This window comes from Coloeus monedula (assembly GCF_965178545.1).
Source record: "Coloeus monedula genome assembly, chromosome: 22".
Lineage (NCBI taxonomy): Eukaryota > Metazoa > Chordata > Aves > Passeriformes > Corvidae > Coloeus > Coloeus monedula.
Genome location: NC_138802.1, coordinates 2,246,639 through 2,268,514, shown reverse-complemented (window position 1 = coordinate 2,268,514; position 21,876 = coordinate 2,246,639). Strand labels below are relative to the sequence as shown.

Here is a 21,876-nt window from a genome sequence, read left to right as displayed (position 1 = left end):
TGTACTCTTGTCACTTTTATAAAAGCTGTGGACTATGGCGTGGAGCTCTGTGGGGTTTTTTTTTGGTTTGTTTTCTGCCAAATACACTGAGATTTTTGAAAGTACAACTACCAAAAAAAAAAAAAAGAAAAAAAAAGAAAACAAAGTCTGGTTTGTGTCATATTTCTGCTTTAGGTGACAAACAGAAATCCCAGCTCTGCTCCCAAGTAAATCCCACCATCAGCTGCTTGAGGTTCATTTTAAAACCCACTGGGTTTTGGCCTTTCTGTGACCAAAACACTGCCCTGGGAGGATTTGGGAATGAGATTTTAACACCCGGGGCAGCCCCTGCTCTGTGGCAGCACAACCATCCTCTTCTGACGGGCTTTGTTCCAGTGTTGATCTCGTGTATTTTTCTTTGCCCTCTCTTTGGCCTTTGCTTTCCTTAAATTAAACAAAGCAACCTCTTGACTGTCCACTCATAAAACCTTTTTATTCTCCACTCAGGCTGGTCCATCATCTCTGCTGCTGTGCAAACAAGGAGGAGCTTTTGGCTCCTCGTTAAGAATTCACGAGGGTGTCACACCCCAGCTCTGCCTGTCGGGTGACAGCAGCAGTGCTGCCCACAAAATCGATTTCTGGGCAACATTTTAGAGTTTCTGCCACTGCATTTCCCCCAGGTACCCGTGAGGAGGATGAGCTCTGTGAGCTGGAGCCTTGCAGATTATTTATTTGACATTTTTCAGTACACTCAGAGCATGTGTTCCCTAAATGTGAATTCCTGGTGAGCGGAGGTGCAGGTGCCACAGCACTCTAAATTGTCATTATTGACATTATTGACTTCTAAATTGTCATTATTTCCCATTAGATGGCCCATTATATGACATTATGATGTCATTATTATATGACATTATTATATCGTTGTATGACATTATGATGTCATTATTATATGACATTATTATATCGTTGTATGACATGTCATTATATGTCATTATTATATGTCATTATTATATCGTTGTATGACATTTTTGTCATTATTATACGACATTATTATATCGTTGTATGACATTATTATATCATTAATATTTGACATTATTATGCCATTATTATATGACATTATTATATCGTTCTATGACATTGTTATGTCATTATTATACGACATGATTATATCGTCGTATGACATTTTTATGTCATTATTATACGACATTATAATATTGTCGTATTTCCAGTGGGGGATGGATAATTAGGGATCAAGGCATGCTGATCTTTGCTGTTCTGTGCCGTGTTCGGTCACTGGGCCACACTCTCACTCATTTCCATTTAGGAATTGCAGCTTTGGGTTGCAATCGCGCTTTTTTCACTCCAACTCGACACTTTGATGTGGCATTAAAGGCGGCCCTGTGGCGACACCGCCTCCATTCCCACCCCTGCCGGGTGTGGGTTTGTATTTACCGCCGAACGGGCACAGCCTGGAGGTTCAGTAATGCCGCTCCGGCTGGCGGGGCCGTTGAGGAACGCACCAATTAACGGCTCATTAACGAGTTGCGCTAATTACCGCCCCGTGAGGCGCCGCCGACGTCATCGGCGTGCGGCGGCGGGCGGAAGTGACGCGTTACTCGCGCGCTGCTGGTCGCACTCCCCGGTGGCGGCGGCGGTGAGCGGGGCCGGGGGGGCTCCGGGGGGGCTGAGGGGACACCGAGAGAGCTGGGGGGACACCGGGGGAGCCTCAGGGGCTGAGGGGACACCGGGGGAGCCTCAGCGCTGAGGGCGGGCGGCGGAGCGGCCGCGCTGCCGGCCCGCGGGTGGCACCGCTCCGTGAGGGCCGCGGGGCTGTGTGACCCCCTCGCCGCCGGCGGCCGGGGCTGTGCGGGGAGCGGGCGGTGCTGGCCGCTCAAATGGGGTTGGTTTAGCGGTGTGCGACAAGCCGGGGATGGCACACGAGCGAGAGACAGCGATGAGTTATCTCAGAGTTGGGTGCTCGGTGTGTTCCGCAGGTCAAACCCCTCCAGCTGTCAACTTTTTGCTGTTTATTCGTTCCAGAAAACCAACGAGTTAGTGCTCGTTGGGTATAAGTTACGTAGTTCTCTTGTTAATTAATATTCTGCCTTCTATCGGTTAATTATTCTTTCGCTTCTCATCCTAATTAGTGCCACGCTCAGTGTTTCTCGTCCTTTGGGTCGGGGGTGGTGCTGGACTCACCTTTTACTCAGTGACAGCTGATTTCAGCACAGCTGCTGAATTGGCTTGATGACTTTCTTCCTTATCTCAGGAGTTCTGACACATATCCCATAAACTCTGCCTTCCTCGTGTCCTTTTTTCCCCCAAGCTTTGTTAACTCCCCCGAGGTCTCAGGTCATTTTTGAGCGTGTGACACCAAATCTTGGCCATAAACTGTGTTTTCTGTGCACTCCAGCAGCTCCCTGAGTTTGCAGCAGGGCCTTCATTCCTTTGGCTTTAAATCTTCTGGGATTAAACCAAACATTTTTCAGTTCATCATAAGTCAGCTCCAGCCTGGCTTTACTCAAAAATGGAACGTGAAGTGTTTGCACTGAAAAAAATGGGTGTGAAACAGGGTTGTCTGTGGGGTTTGTGAACATCTCCTTCTTTTTCAGAGGGTGTTGTTTTTTTTAACTCAAATGGGTGATGAAAAGGACTCTTGGAAAGTGAAAACTTTAGATGAAATTCTCCAGGAGAAGAAGCGAAGGAAGGAGCAAGAGGAGAAGGCAGAGATAAAACGTATGAAAAATGTAAGCTGCCCTTTGGGATTCATTTTAGTGGAATCAGTGGCTTTATTAGTGGAAAACTGCATTTTCATGGGGTGCAGTGCCTGTATCCTGATTTTCTGGTGAGAACAAGGCTCATGCCCTGTCAGCTGAAATATTCTTTGTCTAATTCCAAAGTTTCACAAAAATAGGATGCTTTGTGAAGATTCCATTGGTCTTGCATTATACACTGGGTTTTGTTATAGTTATTTGTCAGAAAAGATAAATAAATTAATGTAATTAACTGGGAGTTGCAGCCCAAGGAACAACTTCTAAAGATTTATAGAAAAACGTGTTAAGGCAAATTTGGAATCACTTTTATGTTGCTGTTTGGTTTGGTACAGCTGTGTACAGAATAATTATTGCAGAAAAAAGCCCACAGTAGCTGCTGCAATCCTCCTTAGTTTTTAATTTTGTTTAATTATGTTGAATTAAAGCAGTTCAGCTGTAATTGCAGTCAGAGTGCTGCTCTCATAAATCAGTGGATTTTACAGGGGTGACCAGTCGAGGCTGGATTTCTGAGCCAGCAGTGGAAGGCTTCAGTGATATTTAAATTTTTTTCATTTTGAGACATACAAATAAATGGAATTTTCCCTCTCTTTTGATTCCCTCAGTCAGATGACAGGGATTCCAAGCGGGATTCTCTTGAAGAGGGGGAGCTGAGAGACCATCGCATGGAAATAACCATCAGGAACTCACCATACAGGAGGGAAGACTCAATGGAAGACAGGTAAGAATAAGGAAATAAAAAGACAAAGAGTTCCTGAAATGAACCTTTAGAAGTCCTGAGAAGAGAGTTTCAAATACCTGAAGGGAAAAATCTCATTTTTTAGTGTGCAGAAGTGGCAAATCCTTCTCAGAGAACACACCAGGGTAACTTTTTTGAAGCACTGGTTAAGATTTAACAGCGTGTTGTGGTCCCATTTTGATTTAGGGTTATTGCAGAAATTCAGTATAAAATGGGAATCTTTTCAAAAAGAGGAAATAACTCCTGCTCTGTTTGACAGCACCTGTCACCTCCCTGAGTTTATTCCTGTCCTGCCTTTTAGGGGAGAAGAAGATGATTCCTTGGCTATTAAACCACCCCAGCAAATGTCCCGGAAAGAAAAAACCCATCATAGGAAAGATGAGAAGAGGAAAGAGAAACGCAGGCACCGAAGTCATTCTGCAGAAGGTGCTTCTTGCCACACTTGGAAGCTTCTGGTTTCTGGGAACTTCCCCTTGGGAAGCTCTGTGTAGAGTAAATAACAATAATTCAGACTAAAGGAGACATAGCAGGTGGATAATTTACAGAGGAATTTAAACTTTTATTATTTCTTTGGCTGTGTTTAGTGCCTTATGGAAATTACAGGGGTATGAACATGGTTGAGAGGACAGAAATCATTTTGGGACAGGGACACTGAGGTCACTTTCACTCCTTGAAGCCTGATAAGCTTCTCTCTGGCTTCACTGAGCGAAAGGCCTCTGATCTTTGTACCTACCAAGGAAAAAAAACATCCTTTCTAGAGACATTCCCGTTGTCTTCCTGTCACTAACAACCATTTTTTACTTCAATACAAGTATTTGTGCAAGATCTTACAGACTTTGGACTTTGCAATCCTCTTTCAGCACAGGATTTTCTCTTTAAGAAAACAACAGAGATGATGGCAATAGGTTCCCATCAGTTCCACCCTCTCTGAGTTTTGCTTTGTGAAAACGGGAGCGCTGAATATTTTGACCAGTAACACTCAGAAATTGATTTCTGTTTGTTTAAGGGAAACATGCCAGAGTGAAAGAGAAAGAACGGGAGCATGAGCGTAGGAAGAGACATAGAGAAGAGCAGGATAAAGCCCGGCGTGAATGGGAGAGACAGAAACGGAGAGAGATGGCAAGGGAGCATTCCAGGAGGGAGAGGTACATCCATCCCTCCCTCCCCTGGGGAGGGAGATGAGCAGTTGCCTCCTCTGATCCATCTCTGAGCGTTTGTTGTTCTGAAATGACCAAAAAAAAAAAAAAAAACCCACAGTGAAAACTTGTCTGTGTTCCTGGGAGTGTGTTCTTCACTTTAATTGTTTCAAAGTTGCTTCAGTGCCATGGACGTTCCAGGTGAATTCACTGCCAGTGGTTCACTGTAACAAAAAGATTGGATGGTCTTAGAGGTTTTTTCCAACGTAAAAAAAAAAAAAAAAGAGTACAAACCAGATTTGCAAAGTATCAAGGCATTAATTAACTGAACTGGCTTCATTTCTGCTTAAATCCTGATAGGGTGGAGAATTCCTGGTCTGGGTCTTTGAAACCTGTTTTTTAAAGGGTCGGCTGAAAAACTCCACCTGTTTTTGACTGATGCACAGCTGGGGGTGTTGATAAGGAAGTTGAGTTTAGTGGTTTAGTGCTGCAAACCAGATTTCCTTCTCTTCACGAGCTGAATTGGTAACAAAACAAAAATTATTTTCCAGAGATCGTCTGGAGCAACTGGAGAGGGAAAGGGAAAGAAAAATCCGGGAGCAGCAGAAGGAGCAACGGGAGCAAAAGGAGCGAGAAAGGAGAGCTGAGGAGAGGAGGAAGGAGAGGGAAGCCAGGAGAGAAGGTGACTCTCTCTGCATAAATATTCTTCATACTCTCTATCACTTTCCTATCTGCTGACACAGTGGTGGAGTGGAGGGATAGAAAGTGGCCAGAATTTTTTAAAAAGTTAAAGTGGGGAGACCTTTCACTGGGAGGGAAAAGGAAATCGAAGTTCTACATGGGGAGATAAAAACAAGTGATGATGTTATGTGCCTAAAATATCCTGGCAGGTTGGTTGTCAGTGAGTCTTTGCCTCTCCCTGTCAGGGAGATTTCCCATAAAAACAAGATTTCTGGAGGTGCCACTGTGTGCACCCAGCGTGATCCCAGTGGTTCTGAACTCTTTGGCTGAGTCTAACTCAATTTGGTAGAGGTTGAAACCTCAAAATTCAACGTTTTAAGGATTTGGGGGAATAAACTGCAAAGGGGGGAGAGGTCATGTAAGTACTCCAGGCATGGAAAATGCTGCAGTGGGAGTCAGGTGGGAAGATCTGGTGCCTGAACTGTTTAAGTTCTGCACATGAACTCTTTGCACAGCGTGTTGGGTATTTGCAATCTAAGCTCACATAATTTTTGGTTAAAGAATCTCTGTCCCAACTTTCAGAGGTAAAATCAGAGCCCATTCCTGTGATGATTGGAAAAGGTTTTTCAAGAATAGCAGAACAAACCATATTTTTTTGCTTTTCTTTCTTGCTCAGCTCATACCAAACAGCTCCTTTTTGTGCTTGGCTTTATGCTGATAGTGCTCAATCTGTGTAACCTTTCATTTAATTGGTTTTATTGTTCTGAATGTTCTGTCAGCTCCTTCTAAACCTCAGCTGGTTTTATTCTTTTACATTTTTTCCACTTCTTTCTCTGGCATTAATGCTTTAGAATCAGGGTATTTACTGTGTAACATACAGGGCAGCTTGCTTCTGTTTTCAAGTGTGGCAGCAGCTTTCTCTAAGCAGTACAAATCCATATTTTATTTGAGATAAATCAAAGCCCTTCATTCTCCTAGATTTAAGTAGGTTCTTCTCCCACTCTTCCCCGTTACCCTGTAAAACAAAAAAATGAAAAGCATTCCCATCAGGTGGCTGTGGCAGACAGGACAACTCTAATTAGGCAGATGTAACAATTTCTTGTGGTTTTGTTTTCCCTAGTTTCTGCACACCATAGAACAGTGAGGGAAGAATATGGAGACAAAGTAAAAATGAGACCCTGGAGTCGCAGCCCTTTGCGCCAGCAGAGAGACAAGCTTGAGCAAGGAGAGAGCAGGAAACCAGGTAGCATCTGCCACTCTACACTGTCTTTGGGGGCAGCAGGAGCTGGGCTGGGGTAGTGTTCAATTTTTAGTCTTAAACAAACATCCCAGGTGCTCAGTTTAAAGTATTGTCCACCTCAGCTCCAGCAGCATAACTCTGGAATCTTCACAGATCTCTACATTTGTGCTGTTTGCTAAAGCAATGCTGGTTTTGCAGGAGTTGTACCAGTGACAAATGGAATGGATTTAGGGGTAGGAGTAGGAATTGGAAAAGTTTCTGAATGAGTTACCCCGTTCAGTGGTGAAAGAAGCAGCTGACTGAATTTTTAAAATCCTGCAGTTGAATTCCCTTGCAGGTTAAAAAGGGATTGGTACCTCCAGCTCCAGTTGGATTTGTGGTTAGGAGCTAAACTACCCTAAAAAGTGACCTCACTGAGATCAATGTAAGCATCACTGGTGTTGTCATCTTGTAGAAGAAATGAAATCCTTAAGGCAGTGTTCTGCTTAGATGGTGAATTTTGTTTTCCAAGCCAGAAAATGATCCCACCTGAAGGTTCTGGGGGTAGAGAACTTGCACAAGTGTCATAAAGATGCCTTTGTTGGAAGGAGGAAAGCTCTGTGTCTGCCTTGCTAACGTGTGCAGCTGTGAAAAGAAGTGTAGCCACTCAAATCAGGATGGAGTCAGCTGGAATTCCAGGTGGAGGCAGGCAGCAAGTCCTGGGAAACTCCTGCCTAATCAACCACCAGGGATTTTTCATGGGGATCAGAGAGTCTGCACTGGAGCAGTGAGCACTGACAGTAACCAGTGTGTAGGCACCCTGTCCTGGTGATTCTTGTCACCATGGTACTTTTTTTCCTTTTTTCCCCTGTTTTAATTAATATTAGAAGAGCTCAGGAACACAACATGTTTAAAAACCAGGTCAATATTCCATATTTTTGGCTGTTGATCCTGCACCACTGCAATTCAGAAAAGCTGTTTGTCATTGAGCAGAGTGTGAAATGATTATATTTTTTTTTTCTTTTTAGTGCTCTGAATTTCCAATACTGAATGTTCAGCACTGATTTAATGCCAGCAGAAAGTGAAGCAGTTACCTGGGAGTTCAGAGGCTTGGAAATGATACTCAATTAGCTCTGTGTTTTTAATTTTTATGGTTTCAGCAGTAAAAGAAGAGAAACCAGAAGAGAGGGATCCTCTGTCAGACTTGCAAGACATCAGTGACAGTGAGAGAAAAACCAGCTCAGCAGAGTCTTCCTCAGGTGATTAAATGCAATTTAGGAGATGTGATTAATTGTACAGATGTAATTAATCTCTCTGCTGAGTAAGCACTGTTGGTGTGTGCTTGCTCAGTTGTGTGTTTGATTATTCCTGGACAGAATCTGGATCAGGCTCAGAAGAGGAGGAGGAAGAGTCCAGCAGTGAAGGCTCTGAGGAAGAGGGAGAGGAAGAGGAGGAGGAGGAGGAGACAGGAAGCAATTCTGAGGAAGTGTCTGAGCAATCAGCAGGTGAGGATCACAAAGCAGGGCCTACAGGGGTGTGTGGTTTTCTTTTTTTCCTCATCCTGTGTTGTTTTATTTGAACGTTTTCCTTTTCTCTTAGTCTAGGGTAGGCTGAGACCTCTCAGGTCAAGATAACTAAAAAGAAAAAACCCAAGTACAAGTCATATTCTATCCTTTTGTGTAGAGGTAATACCAATTCTTCATCTAAGAAGCCACATCAGAAACCTGAAAGTCATTCTTGTCTCCCTAAGTGGTCAACAGTTCAAGTGGTTCTGTAACACATCAAATATTCTGCAGAGCACAGTCTTGCACTTCGTTGGGGGGTGGTGAAATCCAAATGTCTTTGTCATTTTGAATCCTTTTCAGTTGCAAATTTCAGAACTTTTTTTCAAGTGAATGAACGTAATAACAAAAGGTTCAGTTAAAAAGTCTGCGTGCAGCCATTCTTTAATTAGCAAAGAAAAGGCACAGAAGCAGCCTCTGATGGCTGGGTGTTTTTCTTGAAAATCAATTCTAGTTAATAAGCAAATATTAATAATTTATTTACCTGCCCACATCCCAGTTCCCAGGTAATTGGTAAGAATTGTGTTCCCTGTTGGAAGCATTTGCTGTCCAAGTGAAACAGAAGTGCTTGGTCACTGCCAGTGCAGAAGGCCTGGTGAGATAGGAAAGGATTTCAGCAGGGATTTGCCTCCCAAGGAGCTGCAGGAGTTTTTTCAATCAAACCTGGTTCTGTTTTGCAGAGGAGGTGAGCGAAGAGGAAATGAGTGAAGAGGAGGAACAGGAGAATGGAAACCACATCCCAGTTGGTACAATGCAAATACTGGCTATTTTAAAGAAGTGTTTGGCTGAGTTTTTGCAGCAGAATAAATCTATTTCTGCAAATATTTAAAATACTTTAAATGCCATTCTCATGTCAAACTCAGAAATTCCTTGAAATCCTCTCCAAGCTTTATGTTTAGAGGGAATCAGTCTAATGAGCTGATGTTTCCTTCTCTTTCGTTTTGTGTTCTTTTGTCCTGTCCTCTCATCACAAAAGCTTTGCAGTCAGAGTGGAGATCCTGGGTCAGTTTTCTCTTTCATTCTGGTATAAAGATTTATTCTTCTGTCCTGCTGCATTAACACTGTAACCTGTAGGTCCATGACTCTGAATTCTTGAAAACATCACCTCTGCCAAGAGGAGGAATTGGACTTTTCCATGATCCTCTCCCATACAGTGATCAATGTCACCACCTTTATTTGCCTAAAGCTGAGTTTAATTATTCCAGACAACTCCTCTTTCCACGACTGATTCTGACTTTTAAAGTTACAGAGTCGAGGTTTGACCGAGATTCAGCAGGGAGTGAGGTGGAGGAGGAGGAGGTCGGGGAGGGATCCCCTCATTCCAATGCCATGACAGAAGGGGAATATATTCCTGATTCTCCAGCTTCCTCTCCCATTGAGCTGAAACAGGAGCTTCCCAAGTATCTTCCTGCCCTCCAGGTAGGGGCTCACCCTCTTAAATGTAGATAAGAATGGAATTACATAATTGATACCTATTATCTTGATATTGCTGTCTGGAAATAGATCCTTGTGAGAGAAGAGTTCTGTTACCATAAACAGAAACTGGTTGTTCTTTATGTAGCAAAGTGCAGAAATACTAATAAAATTCAGATTTTTACTAACTAATTATGTGAAAGTTATCAGTGTATGGTGCTGAGTTGCTGCCTTTGCCTTTGTGGCAGGTATTTCAGACTATTCTGTGCAAAAGTGAATGGAATAATTTAGTTAATCTGCTGAAACACAGGCTCTGTCCAGGACTCTTTTAGAAACTCTATGAAAAATAAAACCCCAGGATACCTTTCTCATATGGTGCAGCCATACAGTTAAATTCTTCTGGTAAATTTTAACTATGCCTGTGAAGTTGCTGAAGTTTACTGGATTTTTTTAAAAAAAATCCAACCAAAACCTTCCCCCAGATGCTGGAGGAGTAAATGTTGTCCCTCTGTTTTTTCAGGGATGTCGCAGCGTGGAGGAATTCCAGTGTTTGAACAGGATTGAAGAAGGAACCTATGGTGTGGTGTACAGAGCAAAGGACAAAAAGACTGGTGGGTATCAGTGCCCTCCAGTTTCTTCAGGGTATTTAGGGCTGCACTTGTGTGCAAATTACCATTCTGCATTTTTCAGTGATGAAATCAATCTGTTTAAAGTATTTCTTTACCAGCAAGCTGGTTGCTTTCAAGGCAAAACAGCGCAGTTAATTGAATATTTAATCACTGAGAGAACACTGGGGGACCTGGTAATGTGTATTTATTAACTGTGTGATGATGGGAAATGTTTCCTTTGCAGATGAAATTGTGGCTCTGAAGCGACTGAAAATGGAGAAGGAGAAGGAAGGCTTTCCCATTACTTCTCTGAGAGAAATAAATACAATTCTGAAAGCACAGCACCTAAACATTGTCACTGTCAGAGTAAGGCTGCAATCCTTTATCTCAAAAGTAGTTTTGTTCTTGAAATATTCCTCTTGGCTTTCAAATGCCTTATAAAATATCAGCAACCTTGGCAGAGCTTGCTTCTGTGACCAGTTGTGTGCTGCTTATAAGGCTGCATAGACATCACTGTCTCCACAATTTTGATGTTTTGTAAAAAATGAGCTGTTTTTTAATAGCAAAAATACATTTTCTGAGGATTTTACCATCCTCTTGCCAGTAGATTTCTAAAATTGATTTTGGATGCTTTTTAAATACCATGTGCCGGTTTTGATCATCTGTTTGTGCATTGCAGGAGATCGTTGTGGGCAGTAACATGGATAAAATCTATATTGTGATGAACTATGTAGAACACGACCTCAAGAGCCTGATGGAAACAATGAAGCAGCCTTTTCTGCCAGGTACTGTTTGCCAGAGTCTCCTGAAATTCTCAGAGCTGGAAAAGTGGCCAACACAAATGGCAGTGGCCCTGCTGGCAGGAGAGAGCTGGCTTTGGGCAGTGCCATGTGTTGCTTTGGAATGTCCTGTGTTCCTTGGAACTGACACTTCCTGGCTTTTTCTGTTTGTTCTGTAAAACCTGACACAAGTTAAGGTTGGCTGTTGGCTGGGAGTGCTGATCCTCGTGCTGACAGCTGGTGATGAATCCAGTTTGTGTGTTTGGGGTGGAGTGGAGCTGTTCAGAGGTGAAACTGGGGGAGTTTCCCCTGTGCTGAACTGGAAAAGTGCACTGGGCTTTAATTTTGGCTGCTTCCTATGAGAGGCAATAATTTCTGAGCATAATTTGGATGCATTCCAGCTGCCCAAATGAATTTTGCTTTGTTGGCAGCTCTGTGGGTGTGACTGCTCCTGTTCTGTGACACATTTTTATGGTTCAGGCTATGCTGTGATTTTAACTTGCCACTCCTTCCTGCCCCTTTCCCTGTTCTCCAAACAAACAAAACAAAAATTAAAGGTAGATTAATTTTCTTCAATGCATTTGGGGTTTTTTTTCATCATTCCAGGGGAAGTGAAGACTTTGATGATTCAGTTACTGCGAGGGGTCAAACACCTCCACGACAACTGGATCCTGCACCGAGACTTGAAAACTTCCAACCTGCTGCTCAGTCATTCAGGCATTCTGAAAGTAAGAATTAGGAAACAAAATGAGGAAATCAGGACAAATTCTGTGCTGCAGAATTACAGAGTTACAGCTGTGCCCAGAGCTGAGCACAGTTCTGTGCAGTGGCCATCGTGGCACTGCTGGTGAATGAGCACTGCTGGAAATGTTGTTTATTTTCCTTTCAGGTTGGAGATTTTGGATTAGCCAGGGAATATGGGTCTCCCCTGAAGCCCTACACCCCTGTGGTTGTGACACTATGGTACAGAGCTCCAGAGCTGTTGCTTGGAGCAAAGGTGAGCTCCTCCTTGTTGCTCTGGCTGCTGGAGCACTGACTCTGCAGCCTGATTGTATTTTATAAATCATGAACAAAGTGTGAGCATGCTTGGGTCTTTATATTGATTCAGAGGAGAAAATCCTGAATATTCAGTATTACTGTTCCTAATGACACAGCTGAAAACCTTCCATCTTCCCTGGGCACAGGGTGGGTGCGTGACAGATGGGTTTTGTCCCTTGGAATGCTGATGTGGTCAGTGCTGATGGATTCCTCATGGATTGTGGCAAACTGTCACCTTTGGCAGCTGGATTTTTAAATGTCTTTTTAAATTAGTCTAAAACTCGTGACATCTGAGAGCAGAACAAGGTACTGGTAGTCTTCTAGAACATTCCCTGCTGATAACTGAAATCTGGGTGAAATCAGTGAGGCTCTGTAGGGTTGCAGTGAGAAGAGCCATGCCATAAAAAATACTGGTTTATCAGCTGTGCTGCTTTGCTTGTGAGTGAAAAAAGGAGGCATCAGTGTGGAGACTTCCACCTTTCATCCTGAAATAGTTGTGTACATGGATATTGCTCATAATTGACAGTAACTACAACTTCTAAATAAATACAGCTGAGACCTGGCCCTTGGGTATGGGTTGGGGTTGTTGTGCTCAAAAAAACCCAAACAAACCCCCAAAAACCACAACACCCCTCCAAACAACTCAGTGAAAATATCTCCCTGATTTTTCTGAGGTATGGTTTTATTCCCTTGCTTTCCAGGAGTATTCCACAGCCATAGACATGTGGTCAGTGGGGTGTATTTTTGGGGAGCTGCTGACACAGAAGCCGCTGTTCCCAGGGAAGTCAGAAATCGACCAGATTAACAAAGTTTTTAAGGTAACTTCTTAAATGGTTTTGGATTTTAACTGGTTTTAGAAACAGGAACATTGGAGTAGTGCTTGTTGCTCTTTAACAGATATTCAGCCTTAATAAAAAGTTATTTAATCTGCTTTACAACACTTTGAGTAGGCCGAGACCACGATTTGTTTTGTCTGTTTCCTCTGGATACTTCCCAACCCCTAAGGAATAAAGAAAGGGTTGCACTCTGAATTTATTAAGGAGATATTTTAATTTGCAGGATCTGGGTACTCCCAGTGAAAAAATCTGGCCTGGTTACAATGAGCTGCCAGCAGTGAAGAAAATGACCTTCACGGAGTATCCCTACAACAACCTGCGCAAGAGATTCGGGGCTCTCCTCTCTGACCAGGGCTTTGACCTGATGAACAAGTGGGTGCCAAATTCCAGGGGATCCCTGAGAATATGTGGGCAGGAAAAGAATTTTCTGTGTTGTGAAAGGTTTATGAAATCAACCCCAGGCTGTGCAGTTACACTGTGTTACAGGAGTACCTGGTGTATTAATAGAATGTCTAAAATCTCTCTTTAAATAGTAAAAAAAAAAGGCATTGTAAAATATTCGGATGGAATTATCCTGGATCACTGTGGAGCTTTATCTGCCTATCCAGAGGGTCTGAGGTATCCAGGGATTTACCCCTCTGTGAGCAGATCCCTACAGAAGTTGCTTGGGTGTGTAGTTCCAGCTGCTGTCCCATTAATTACAGCTTCATGCAGGAGCCTGCCTTAAAAATCAGTTCTGTTAGATGATCTGGCAGCAATCATTAACAGAATTACACCCAATTAATAGAATTACACCCTATACCCCTGTCATAGAATTGTGCCCAATTAATAGAATTGTACCTAATACCCAGTAATGAAATTATATCCTATACCAGCAATAGAATGAAACCAAATTAATAGAATGACACCCAATACCAGTAATAGAATTATACCAAATTAATAGTTACACCCATTACCTAGTCACAGAATTAGAGCCAATACCCAGTTAATAGAATTATACCAAATACCCATAGAATTGTACCCAGTTAATAGAATTATATTCATACAATTATACCCAATACCAGTAATAGAATTAAACCAAAATAATAAAATTATACTCAATACCAGTAATAGAATTATACCAAGTTAATAGAATTTTACCCAATACTCAATTAATAGAATTGTACCCAATTAATAGAATTATATTCATAGAATTATACCCAATACCAGTAATAGAATTAAACCAAATTAATAAAATTATACCCAATACCCAATTAATAGAATGAAACCAAATTAATAGAATTTTACCCAGTACCCAATTAATAGAATTATACCCAATTAATAGAATTATACCCAATACCAGTAAGAGAATTATACCAAGTTAATAGAATTTTACCCAATACCCAATTAATAGAATTATACCCAATTAATAGAATTGTACCCAATACCCAGTAATAAAATGATCCCAAATTAATAGAATGACACCCAATACCATGAATAGAATTATATGAATGGAATTATTATTAATAAAATTATACCCAATACCAGTCATAGAATGATACCAAATTAATAGAATTGTACCCAATTAATAGAATTGTACCCAATTAATAGAATTATACCCAATTAATAGAATTTTACCCAATACCTGTAATAGAATGATACCAAGTTAATAGAATTTTACCCAATACTCAATTAATAAAATTATACCCAATTAATAGAATTATACCCAATACCATTAATAGAATGATACAACGTTCATAGAGTTTTACCCAATTCTCAATTAATAGGATTGTACCCAATTAATAGAATTATATTCATAGAATTATACCCAATACCAGTAATAGAATTAAACCAAATTAATAAAATTATACCCAGTACCAGTTATAGAATGATACCAAGTTAATAGGATTTTACCCATTACTCAATTAATAGAAATATACCAAATTAATAGAATTTTACCCAATGTTCAATTAATAGAATTATACCCAATTAATAGAATTGTACCCAGTACCCAGTAATAAAATGATCCCAAATTAATAGAATGACACCCAATACCATTAATAGAATTAAAGCCAATGAATAGAATTATTATTAATAAAATTATACTCAATACCAGTAATAGAATGATACCAAATTAATAGAATCTTACCCAATACTCAATTAATAAAATTGTACCCAATTAATAGAATTATATTCATAGAATTATACCCAATACCAGTAATAGAATTAAACCAAATTAATAGAATTATACCCAGTACTCAATTAATAGAGTGATACCAAATTAATAGAATTATACCCAGTACTCAATTAATAGAGTGATACCAAATCAATAGAATTATCCCCAATACCAGTAATAGAATTAAACCAAATTAATAGAATTATACCCAGTACTCAATTAATAGAGTGATACCAAATCAATAGAATTATCCCCAATACCAGTAATAGAATTAAACCAAATTAATAGAATTATACCCAGTACTCAATTAATAGAGTGATACCAAATTAATAGAATTATCCCCAATACCAGTAATAGAATTATACCAAATTAATAGAATTTTACCCAGTACCCAATTAATAAAATTATACCCAATTAATAGAATTGTACCCAGTAATAAAATGATCCCAAATTAATAGAATGACACCCAATACCATGAATAGAATTAAAGCCAATGAATAGAATTATTATTAATAAAATTATCCCCAATACCCCGTCATAGAATTACACCCAACAAACAGAGTTACACCCCATACCAGTAGTAGCATTACCCCCAAAACCCAGTGACAGAATCGTGTTCAACATCACAAAACTCTCACCCTCATTGCTGAACAATCCCCACTTTGAGGGGCTGAAATTCCCATGTTTTTCCTGCCTCCTTGGCAGCTTCCTGACCTATTACCCAGCGCGCAGGATCACGGCCGAGGACGGGCTGAAGCACGAGTACTTCCGTGAGACCCCGCTGCCCATCGACCCCTCCATGTTCCCCACCTGGCCAGCCAAGAGCGAGCAGCAGCGGGTCAAGAGGGGCACCAGCCCCCGGCCCCCCGAGGGAGGGCTGGGCTACAGCCAGCTGGTGAGTGTGGCACAGCTCCAGAGCCTGCCCTGGGCATGTGGGCTCTGCCCAGCTTTCCTTCCCAAAGCCAGGGCTGGTGAGTGTGGCACAGCTCCAGAGCCTGCCCTGGGGCTGGGCACGTGGGCTCTGCCCAGCTTTCCTTCCCAAAGGCAGTGCTGGTGAGTGTGGCACAGCTCCAGAGCCTGCCCTGGGCCTGGGCATGTGGGCTCTGCCCAGCTTTCCTTCCCAAAGCCAGGGCTGGTCAGTCAGGCACTGGAATCATCTTTGGGCACTGGGATTGTCTGTGGAGGTGGTGGAGTCGCCATCCCTGGATGTGGCACTCAGTGCCAGGGTTTAGTTGGTGAGGCAGTGTTGGGTCATAGGTTGGGCTTGGTGATCTCAAAGGTCTTTTGCAGCCTGGTTCATTCTGTGAGTGTGGCACAGCTCCAGAGCCTCACCTGGGCTGGGCACGTGGGCTCTGTGCTGCTGGGATTGAGTTGGGATCCTGAGATTGACCTGGACTGGCAGGGAAAGTCCAGCTTTCCTTCCCAAAGCCAGTGCCAGTTACTGCTCTGCTCCCAGAATCACCAATTCTAGGCATAATCAGAAGGAAATAATGTCTGCTTTTATCCCAGTGCAGAGCAGTTTCTCCTTTTAAAGTGTTCATTGTTTTACACTTTCAACTAAGCTGTTAAATTTGGGTTGAAATAAATCCACAGCCTGGGAAACCATACAGATCTTGGGGATAGAAGCAGATGCCTTTTTCCAGTCTTGGAGAATTCCTAAAAGGCCAGGCTGGTCTTCTATCTGGTATTTATCTTTTCCATCTATCTGTGAGGATTGTGCTGTTCACACAATATGCCATGTTAGAGTCTCAGGTGCCCTAATTTTAGAAAATTCTTATCACCCATTCCGTGTCTCAGCATGGCTGAAATGGCTCTGTACAATATTGTGCCCAATTAAATAATAGAAAAAGTTTATTAAGCCTTGATTTTTCAGGACTGTCATGGAGGATGTGCAGTGTGTGTTGGATTAGATGCTCAATAAGTGGAGTTTACACTTATTTATACCCAATTTTTTATCTTTCCCATGCAGGCAGAAGTGGGTACAGGAAGTAGGAACACTCAAACTGCCTTTAGCAAAGAAAACTTTTAAAATGCTAATATTCAAAGATTATGAATAACCTAGCATCAACCTTAACTGTGATGCCACCAAATCAAACATTTATTTCTCATCTCAAGATAGGGGGGTTTTTTGTTGTTGTTTAGATTTCTGGAGAGTTAAATGCAGCTGCACAGCCCCTGATTTTGCTTGGTTTTCACAGGGTGATGATGATCTCAAGGACACAGGTTTCCATCTGACCACCACAAATCAAGGAGCATCTGCTGCAGGACCTGGCTTCAGCCTCAAGTTTTGAACTCAACGTGAAAAAAGGGGGGGGAAACAAAAACCCCACAAAGAAAAAAGAAAAATCACCATTCATGTGAGTGGATTTGAGTGCTCCAGTTCTGTTCTTCGTGTCGGGGCACGAGATGTTTTTCCCTGTGAAAAAACTCAAACATTATCACAGATTCCAAGGCTCTTGTTTTATAAATCAATGTGGAGTTTAACTGCTGCATTCCATTAGAGGACTGGAGTTACCTGCAAACCCCAGGATCATCACAAACTGTGACAAAGGACAACTTGAAATAACAGTCCTGGAACAGTTTCTGGTTTATTTTTAGGGGTTTTTTTTGTTGAGTTTGTTTTGTTTTCCTTGTAAATTTGTAGAATTAAAATACGTTTTCAATTGTTTAATAGTGTGAAGGATTTCATTGCTTCACATGCAGCAAAGTGGGATGTTGGTGACAGTAAAGAGAGTTTATTTTTTATTTTAAGTAAATTGTTTGTGTCTGAATATATTTGGGGCAAAAAAAAGAAAAAAAGACAATTCTGAGGTTTGTGTCTTGTTACCTTGGAGAGACTCCCTGACCACATTTTTTTTTTTGTTCTGTAAATGTATTTACAGTGGTGCAAAACTAATTACTCTATTGTTTTATAAAACAAAAAGATTTAATATGGAGACTTGAAACTTTATTTTCTATGAAAGTTGTTGTTGGTTTTTTTTTTTTTTTAAATATGCCCTTTTTCCATGCAGAGAAGAGCTCAGGTTTAGTGGTTGTGTAATGCCACATTCCAGTCCTTTCTGGGGCAAGAGGAGAAGGAGGAATCATGTTGGAATCTCATCCTCTGGAGCCCCTGATTTGTGAAGCTGTCACTTTGTTCTGGGAACAGGGAGATCTGGAAAACACCACATTTTCATGCAACCACAGCTGGGCACCAGGCCAGCAAGGGATTAACTCAAATCCTAAACATTTTATCAGTTTCAGTACGTTCTGGAGAGTTTTCCTGGGCCATGTGCAACGTGGATGTGCTGCAGTTGTGGCGAGTTGGGAAAGCAGTCTGGTTGTTTTCCTGTGGAGGAAGACAAATCCCTGTTCCCTTCTGAAGGAGAAACAGCTGAAACATTCCTGATTCCAGAAGCTTCCCCAGGAACCCACTGAAAAGCAGGAGTGCAGGGAAGCTCTGAAGGATTAAACCATGACCCCACTGCATAGTTTGGCTATGACATGGAATGATTCCCTTCCCAGCTTCCCTGCCCCCAGCTTTGCCAGCCACTCCTAAGCTCTTTTCCAGCTGGATGTGGCACTTTTACCTCATTCTGGGTGCCTGGAGGAGGAAACCACCTCATCTCCCCCAGGACTCAAGGCTCAGACCCCTCAAGGACCAAGCTCTGAGCACTAAATGCCTGTTTGGGATAAGAGGAAAACCCACAGACCACAGGAAAGCACTTTGGGGGAAAAGCTTTGCTGTGGATCCTTGAACTGAACATCTTGGAATGGACAACTGAGGAGCAAACCAGGGTTTGTGTGATCCTCATCCTTCTGACCAGTGAAAGAAAAGTGAAATTAAGGCTTAACCTTGTAATTTCTTCTATTGCACTGCACCAGGGTGTAAAAAATGGCAGGAAAACATTCCCAGAGTATAAAACTTGTCCTTTTCCTGCCATCCCAGTGTGCTGGGGGCTGGGGCAGAGTCTGCTCTTGGATTGCAGCAGTTCACAGTGCCCCACACAGCTCTGTCTGACACTTTTCTTACAAAAACAATGGTTTTTAATCCTCTGTACAGCAAATAGTTGATAAATTCTTTGTCATTAAAACGAATCTGGAAGAGTTTGACATCCCAGTAACAGTCTCAGAGTCTCTTTTGCCCAGGGTACCGAAGCAGCTGATGGAGAATTCAGTTGCACTACTGGAGATTAAAAATAAAATGCCAAAGAAACAATTGGAAACAGAAGCAGCAGGAACTTGGAAGGGCTCATTCCAGGGCTGTGTCAGTGCTTCAGTCTGATTCTCCAGGAATAAGTAGTCAGGATTCTTTCTTTTTTCTTCACTATGCAAGTGTAAGTTCCTTCATTAATTGCATTTGCAATGATGCTCATGTGATCTTCATTTAGGGATAAATAACCTGGATATGAATATTCCAGAAGCTCCTTATCTTTGTACCAGCTGTCGGAAGAAAAAAAATAATAGAAATTAAACTGAATATTTGTGGTAGGAGTTATTTCTACTAAGAAATTTTGCTGAATAAGTGTAGAGCAGAGACTTTAACAAAACACAGTTGAGGTTTAGTCTGTATTTCAGGTGGAGAATGAGGTTTAACAGGGCACAGTCCTGAGTCTAAACCAACTCATGGGTTTGAGCCAACCTAAATTTTAGATACATCCAGAACCTGTTCATAATTTAGTAACAACCAATTAATTATTAACTGAAAGGCTAAATTTAAATTTCAGGTTTTTCTGCAGAATATAGCCAGGGAACTTGGCTTGATGGTAGGAATTAGCTTTGTGCAACAGATATAGATTGGATTTTATCCTTTTTAAGCTCCAGATTATAAACTCCATTCTTCTTTACCCTGCTTTGTCATCCTTCCTTGTGGTTTTTGGTGTGTAGAGTCTCCTAAGGCCTGGGAGAAGGGACAGAGCACTTACTAGACTTTGCCTTTTTTATGGATGATCTTCTGCCCACAGCGGAAGGTGACGTTCCTGCCCTCAGAAACTGTCTTGGTTTTGGTCCTTGGTGGGGGCAGAGTGGGAGGCACTGTTGGAAATGGGAATTCTGTCCAGGGAGAGAAGGAAATGGCAAAGTTAACGAGCTTTAGCCACCCCAAAACACTTTCACAAAATCATCATTTAAGGAGCCTTCAAAGTATTCATTTAGAAGTGCCTTGTTCTGAGCAGTTTTTGGACAGACAAGTAACATAATTAATGGGCAAAGATAAAAATTCTGTGGTGTGTGAACTGAGGTGGATAAAAATCAACTTCCCCCTTCACAGCTATGGAAGAGGAGATGAACAGGCCAGTGCCTGAAAAGCCCATGGAATATCTGGGTTTGTAATTATCTGATTGCATCTTTCATTAATGTGGTCTAAAGGAGTATCTCTGTGCTGAAGAAAGAGGCACTGGTTATACAGGACATCCTAAGGCCAGTAGTATTTATCTGAATTTAATTCCACAGCTGCAGCAACTTCACCTGGTCCTGCATTGATTCCTCATCTGGATCCATAACCTGAGACTGGATCAGGTGATTAACATCCCTTATCTCCTGTTCTGTGGAGCAGCTCCAGTCCAGCTGTGCTGGAGCTGTCCTTTGTCTTGTTTCTGTCCCCTCCCTGCTTCAGGACCTGCTCTGCAGCCCCTCTCTCTGCATGGCTATTCCCTGGCTCAGCTACACCAGAGAGGAATGGGACAATTTAATGTTCCACTCCATAAATGTTTAATTAGTCCTCGTTCCAGGCCTGGATCTGGACTCAGATGTACAAGACACCATCTCTGTTGTGCTGCTTGGAGTTGGATCACTTGTGTCCACTGAGTTCTGGTGTGAAATTAAGATCCTCCCTATCCCAACCTCCCTTTTACCTCCTCCCTCTGTGCAGCCCTCACCCCAAATCCCAGAAAAACCCCTGGATACCGTAGCAGAAGTCACAGGTGGACGGGCAGTGCTTCTTCATCAGCTTCCTGCGCTTCTCACAGAAGCCTTTTTTTGCCCACGATGGGCACATAAATAACCTGTCCTTACAGCCTGAAACAGGAGGAGAGGAGGTGTCAGAGGGGCTGGGGGAGATGGAGAGACCCAATTTAGGTGAAATTTGTCAGTTTGTGCTCAGAAGGAACAACGTGGAGCTGGGATGGGGAACGATCTAAAGCAGGAGCACAAGAGCTGGAGGTGGGATGTGACACCATGAGAGCTCCACAGCAGCCAGGCAAAGCCCTGCAGAGCAGATCCCTGCTCCTCACCGTAGAGCCTGTGGATTCCCCACACCTCATCCTGGGAGATGGTCTTTTTGCCAGTCAGGGTGGCGTTGATGTGCATGAGGGCGTTGGGGTTCAGGGAGTGCATGAGGCCCAGGGCGTGTCCGATCTCGTGGGCTGCCACATGGACCAGGTCTGTGAGCCAAACTCCTGGGGGAAAAGGAAAACCAGCTGGAATTGTGTGTCATATCAAAGTACAACTGGTGTACAGCTCTGCTTTATCCCACAGTTCTTCCTGGTGGAAAACCAGGGGAAAGATTTCAGCAGTAGAACGGGCAATGTTGTCCCAGTTTCATCTTCTCCGTAGCTGCTTGGGCCCCAACAGAGCCAATTATTTCCATGTGCTTCTGATTTCCAGCAGCAGGATCCAGAGCAGTGCCAGGCTCCAGGAGAGCTGCTCTGGACCAGCAAAGTTTGACCCAGTGCAATAGTGACCCTCCTCACTCTGTTCCCACAGCCCTGAGCAGAAGAAATGGGATTGGGAAGATTCCAGTCTGAAAGAGGTTTGACCTCTGCATCCCCCACAGCCTGGAGTCAAACTCAAGCCTCTTGGCAGCATCCAGCACGTGGATTTTAACTAAGGATGTGGTTGAACTATCCAGTAATTCCACTAATTCCAGTAATTCCAGCAAGAAATGGCCCTGCCACCGCACAGCTGGAGGAACGACTTCCAAACCCACAATAAAATCCCAACTGTTTCTGTTGTCTCTTTCCCAGATCAGGCAAATCCCAGACT

The 21,876-nt window shown here is 42.4% G+C and overlaps 2 protein-coding genes across 6 annotated transcripts in view; one reads left to right on the top strand and one right to left on the bottom strand.

Moving 5' to 3' along the window:
* Positions 1-1,613: 1,613 nt before the first annotated feature.
* On the top strand, positions 1,614-17,587 carry CDK11B (cyclin dependent kinase 11B). 5 transcript variants are annotated; one of them, XM_082295523.1, is made up of 20 exons: positions 1,614-1,633; positions 2,592-2,726; positions 3,356-3,471; positions 3,791-3,915; positions 4,496-4,634; positions 5,177-5,307; positions 6,427-6,549; positions 7,689-7,784; positions 7,902-8,030; positions 8,768-8,833; positions 9,337-9,506; positions 10,021-10,111; positions 10,353-10,474; positions 10,788-10,893; positions 11,494-11,615; positions 11,777-11,884; positions 12,627-12,743; positions 12,985-13,133; positions 15,622-15,811; positions 17,115-17,587. In XM_082295523.1, the coding sequence occupies exons 2-20, from the start codon at positions 2,616-2,618 to the stop codon at positions 17,205-17,207; spliced, it is 2,304 nt and encodes a 767-aa protein (XP_082151649.1). In that variant the 5' UTR covers positions 1,614-1,633; positions 2,592-2,615; the 3' UTR covers positions 17,208-17,587. The 5 variants fall into 5 exon arrangements, with proteins under 5 accessions (XP_082151649.1, XP_082151647.1, XP_082151648.1 ...); XM_082295521.1 differs by having other exon boundaries at positions 9,331-9,506; XM_082295522.1 differs by having other exon boundaries at positions 7,686-7,784.
* A 1,576-nt stretch (positions 17,588-19,163) lies between these two features.
* LOC309581114 (E3 ubiquitin-protein ligase MIB2-like) overlaps positions 19,164-21,876 on the bottom strand; it is a gene marked incomplete at its 3' end in the record, with an annotated part of 55,058 nt that continues 52,345 nt past the window's right edge. The window contains 4 exon segments of the mRNA XM_082295553.1: positions 19,164-19,338; positions 19,821-19,947; positions 20,800-20,910; positions 21,126-21,290. Coding sequence (XP_082151679.1) covers positions 19,164-19,338; positions 19,821-19,947; positions 20,800-20,910; positions 21,126-21,290 — 578 coding nt within the window.

Bases quoted from the DNA above. Each gene is read 5' to 3' on its own strand.
- CDK11B (XM_082295520.1), top strand. From the start codon at position 2,616: ATGGGTGATGAAAAGGACTCTTGGAAAGTGAAAACTTTAGATGAAATT. The intron at 3,472-3,790 runs GTAAGAATAAGG...CCTGCCTTTTAG, and splicing joins GAAGACTCAATGGAAGACAG to GGGAGAAGAAGATGATTCCT. The intron at 6,550-7,685 runs GTAGCATCTGCC...TTATGGTTTCAG, and splicing joins AGGAGAGAGCAGGAAACCAG to CAGTAAAAGAAGAGAAACCA.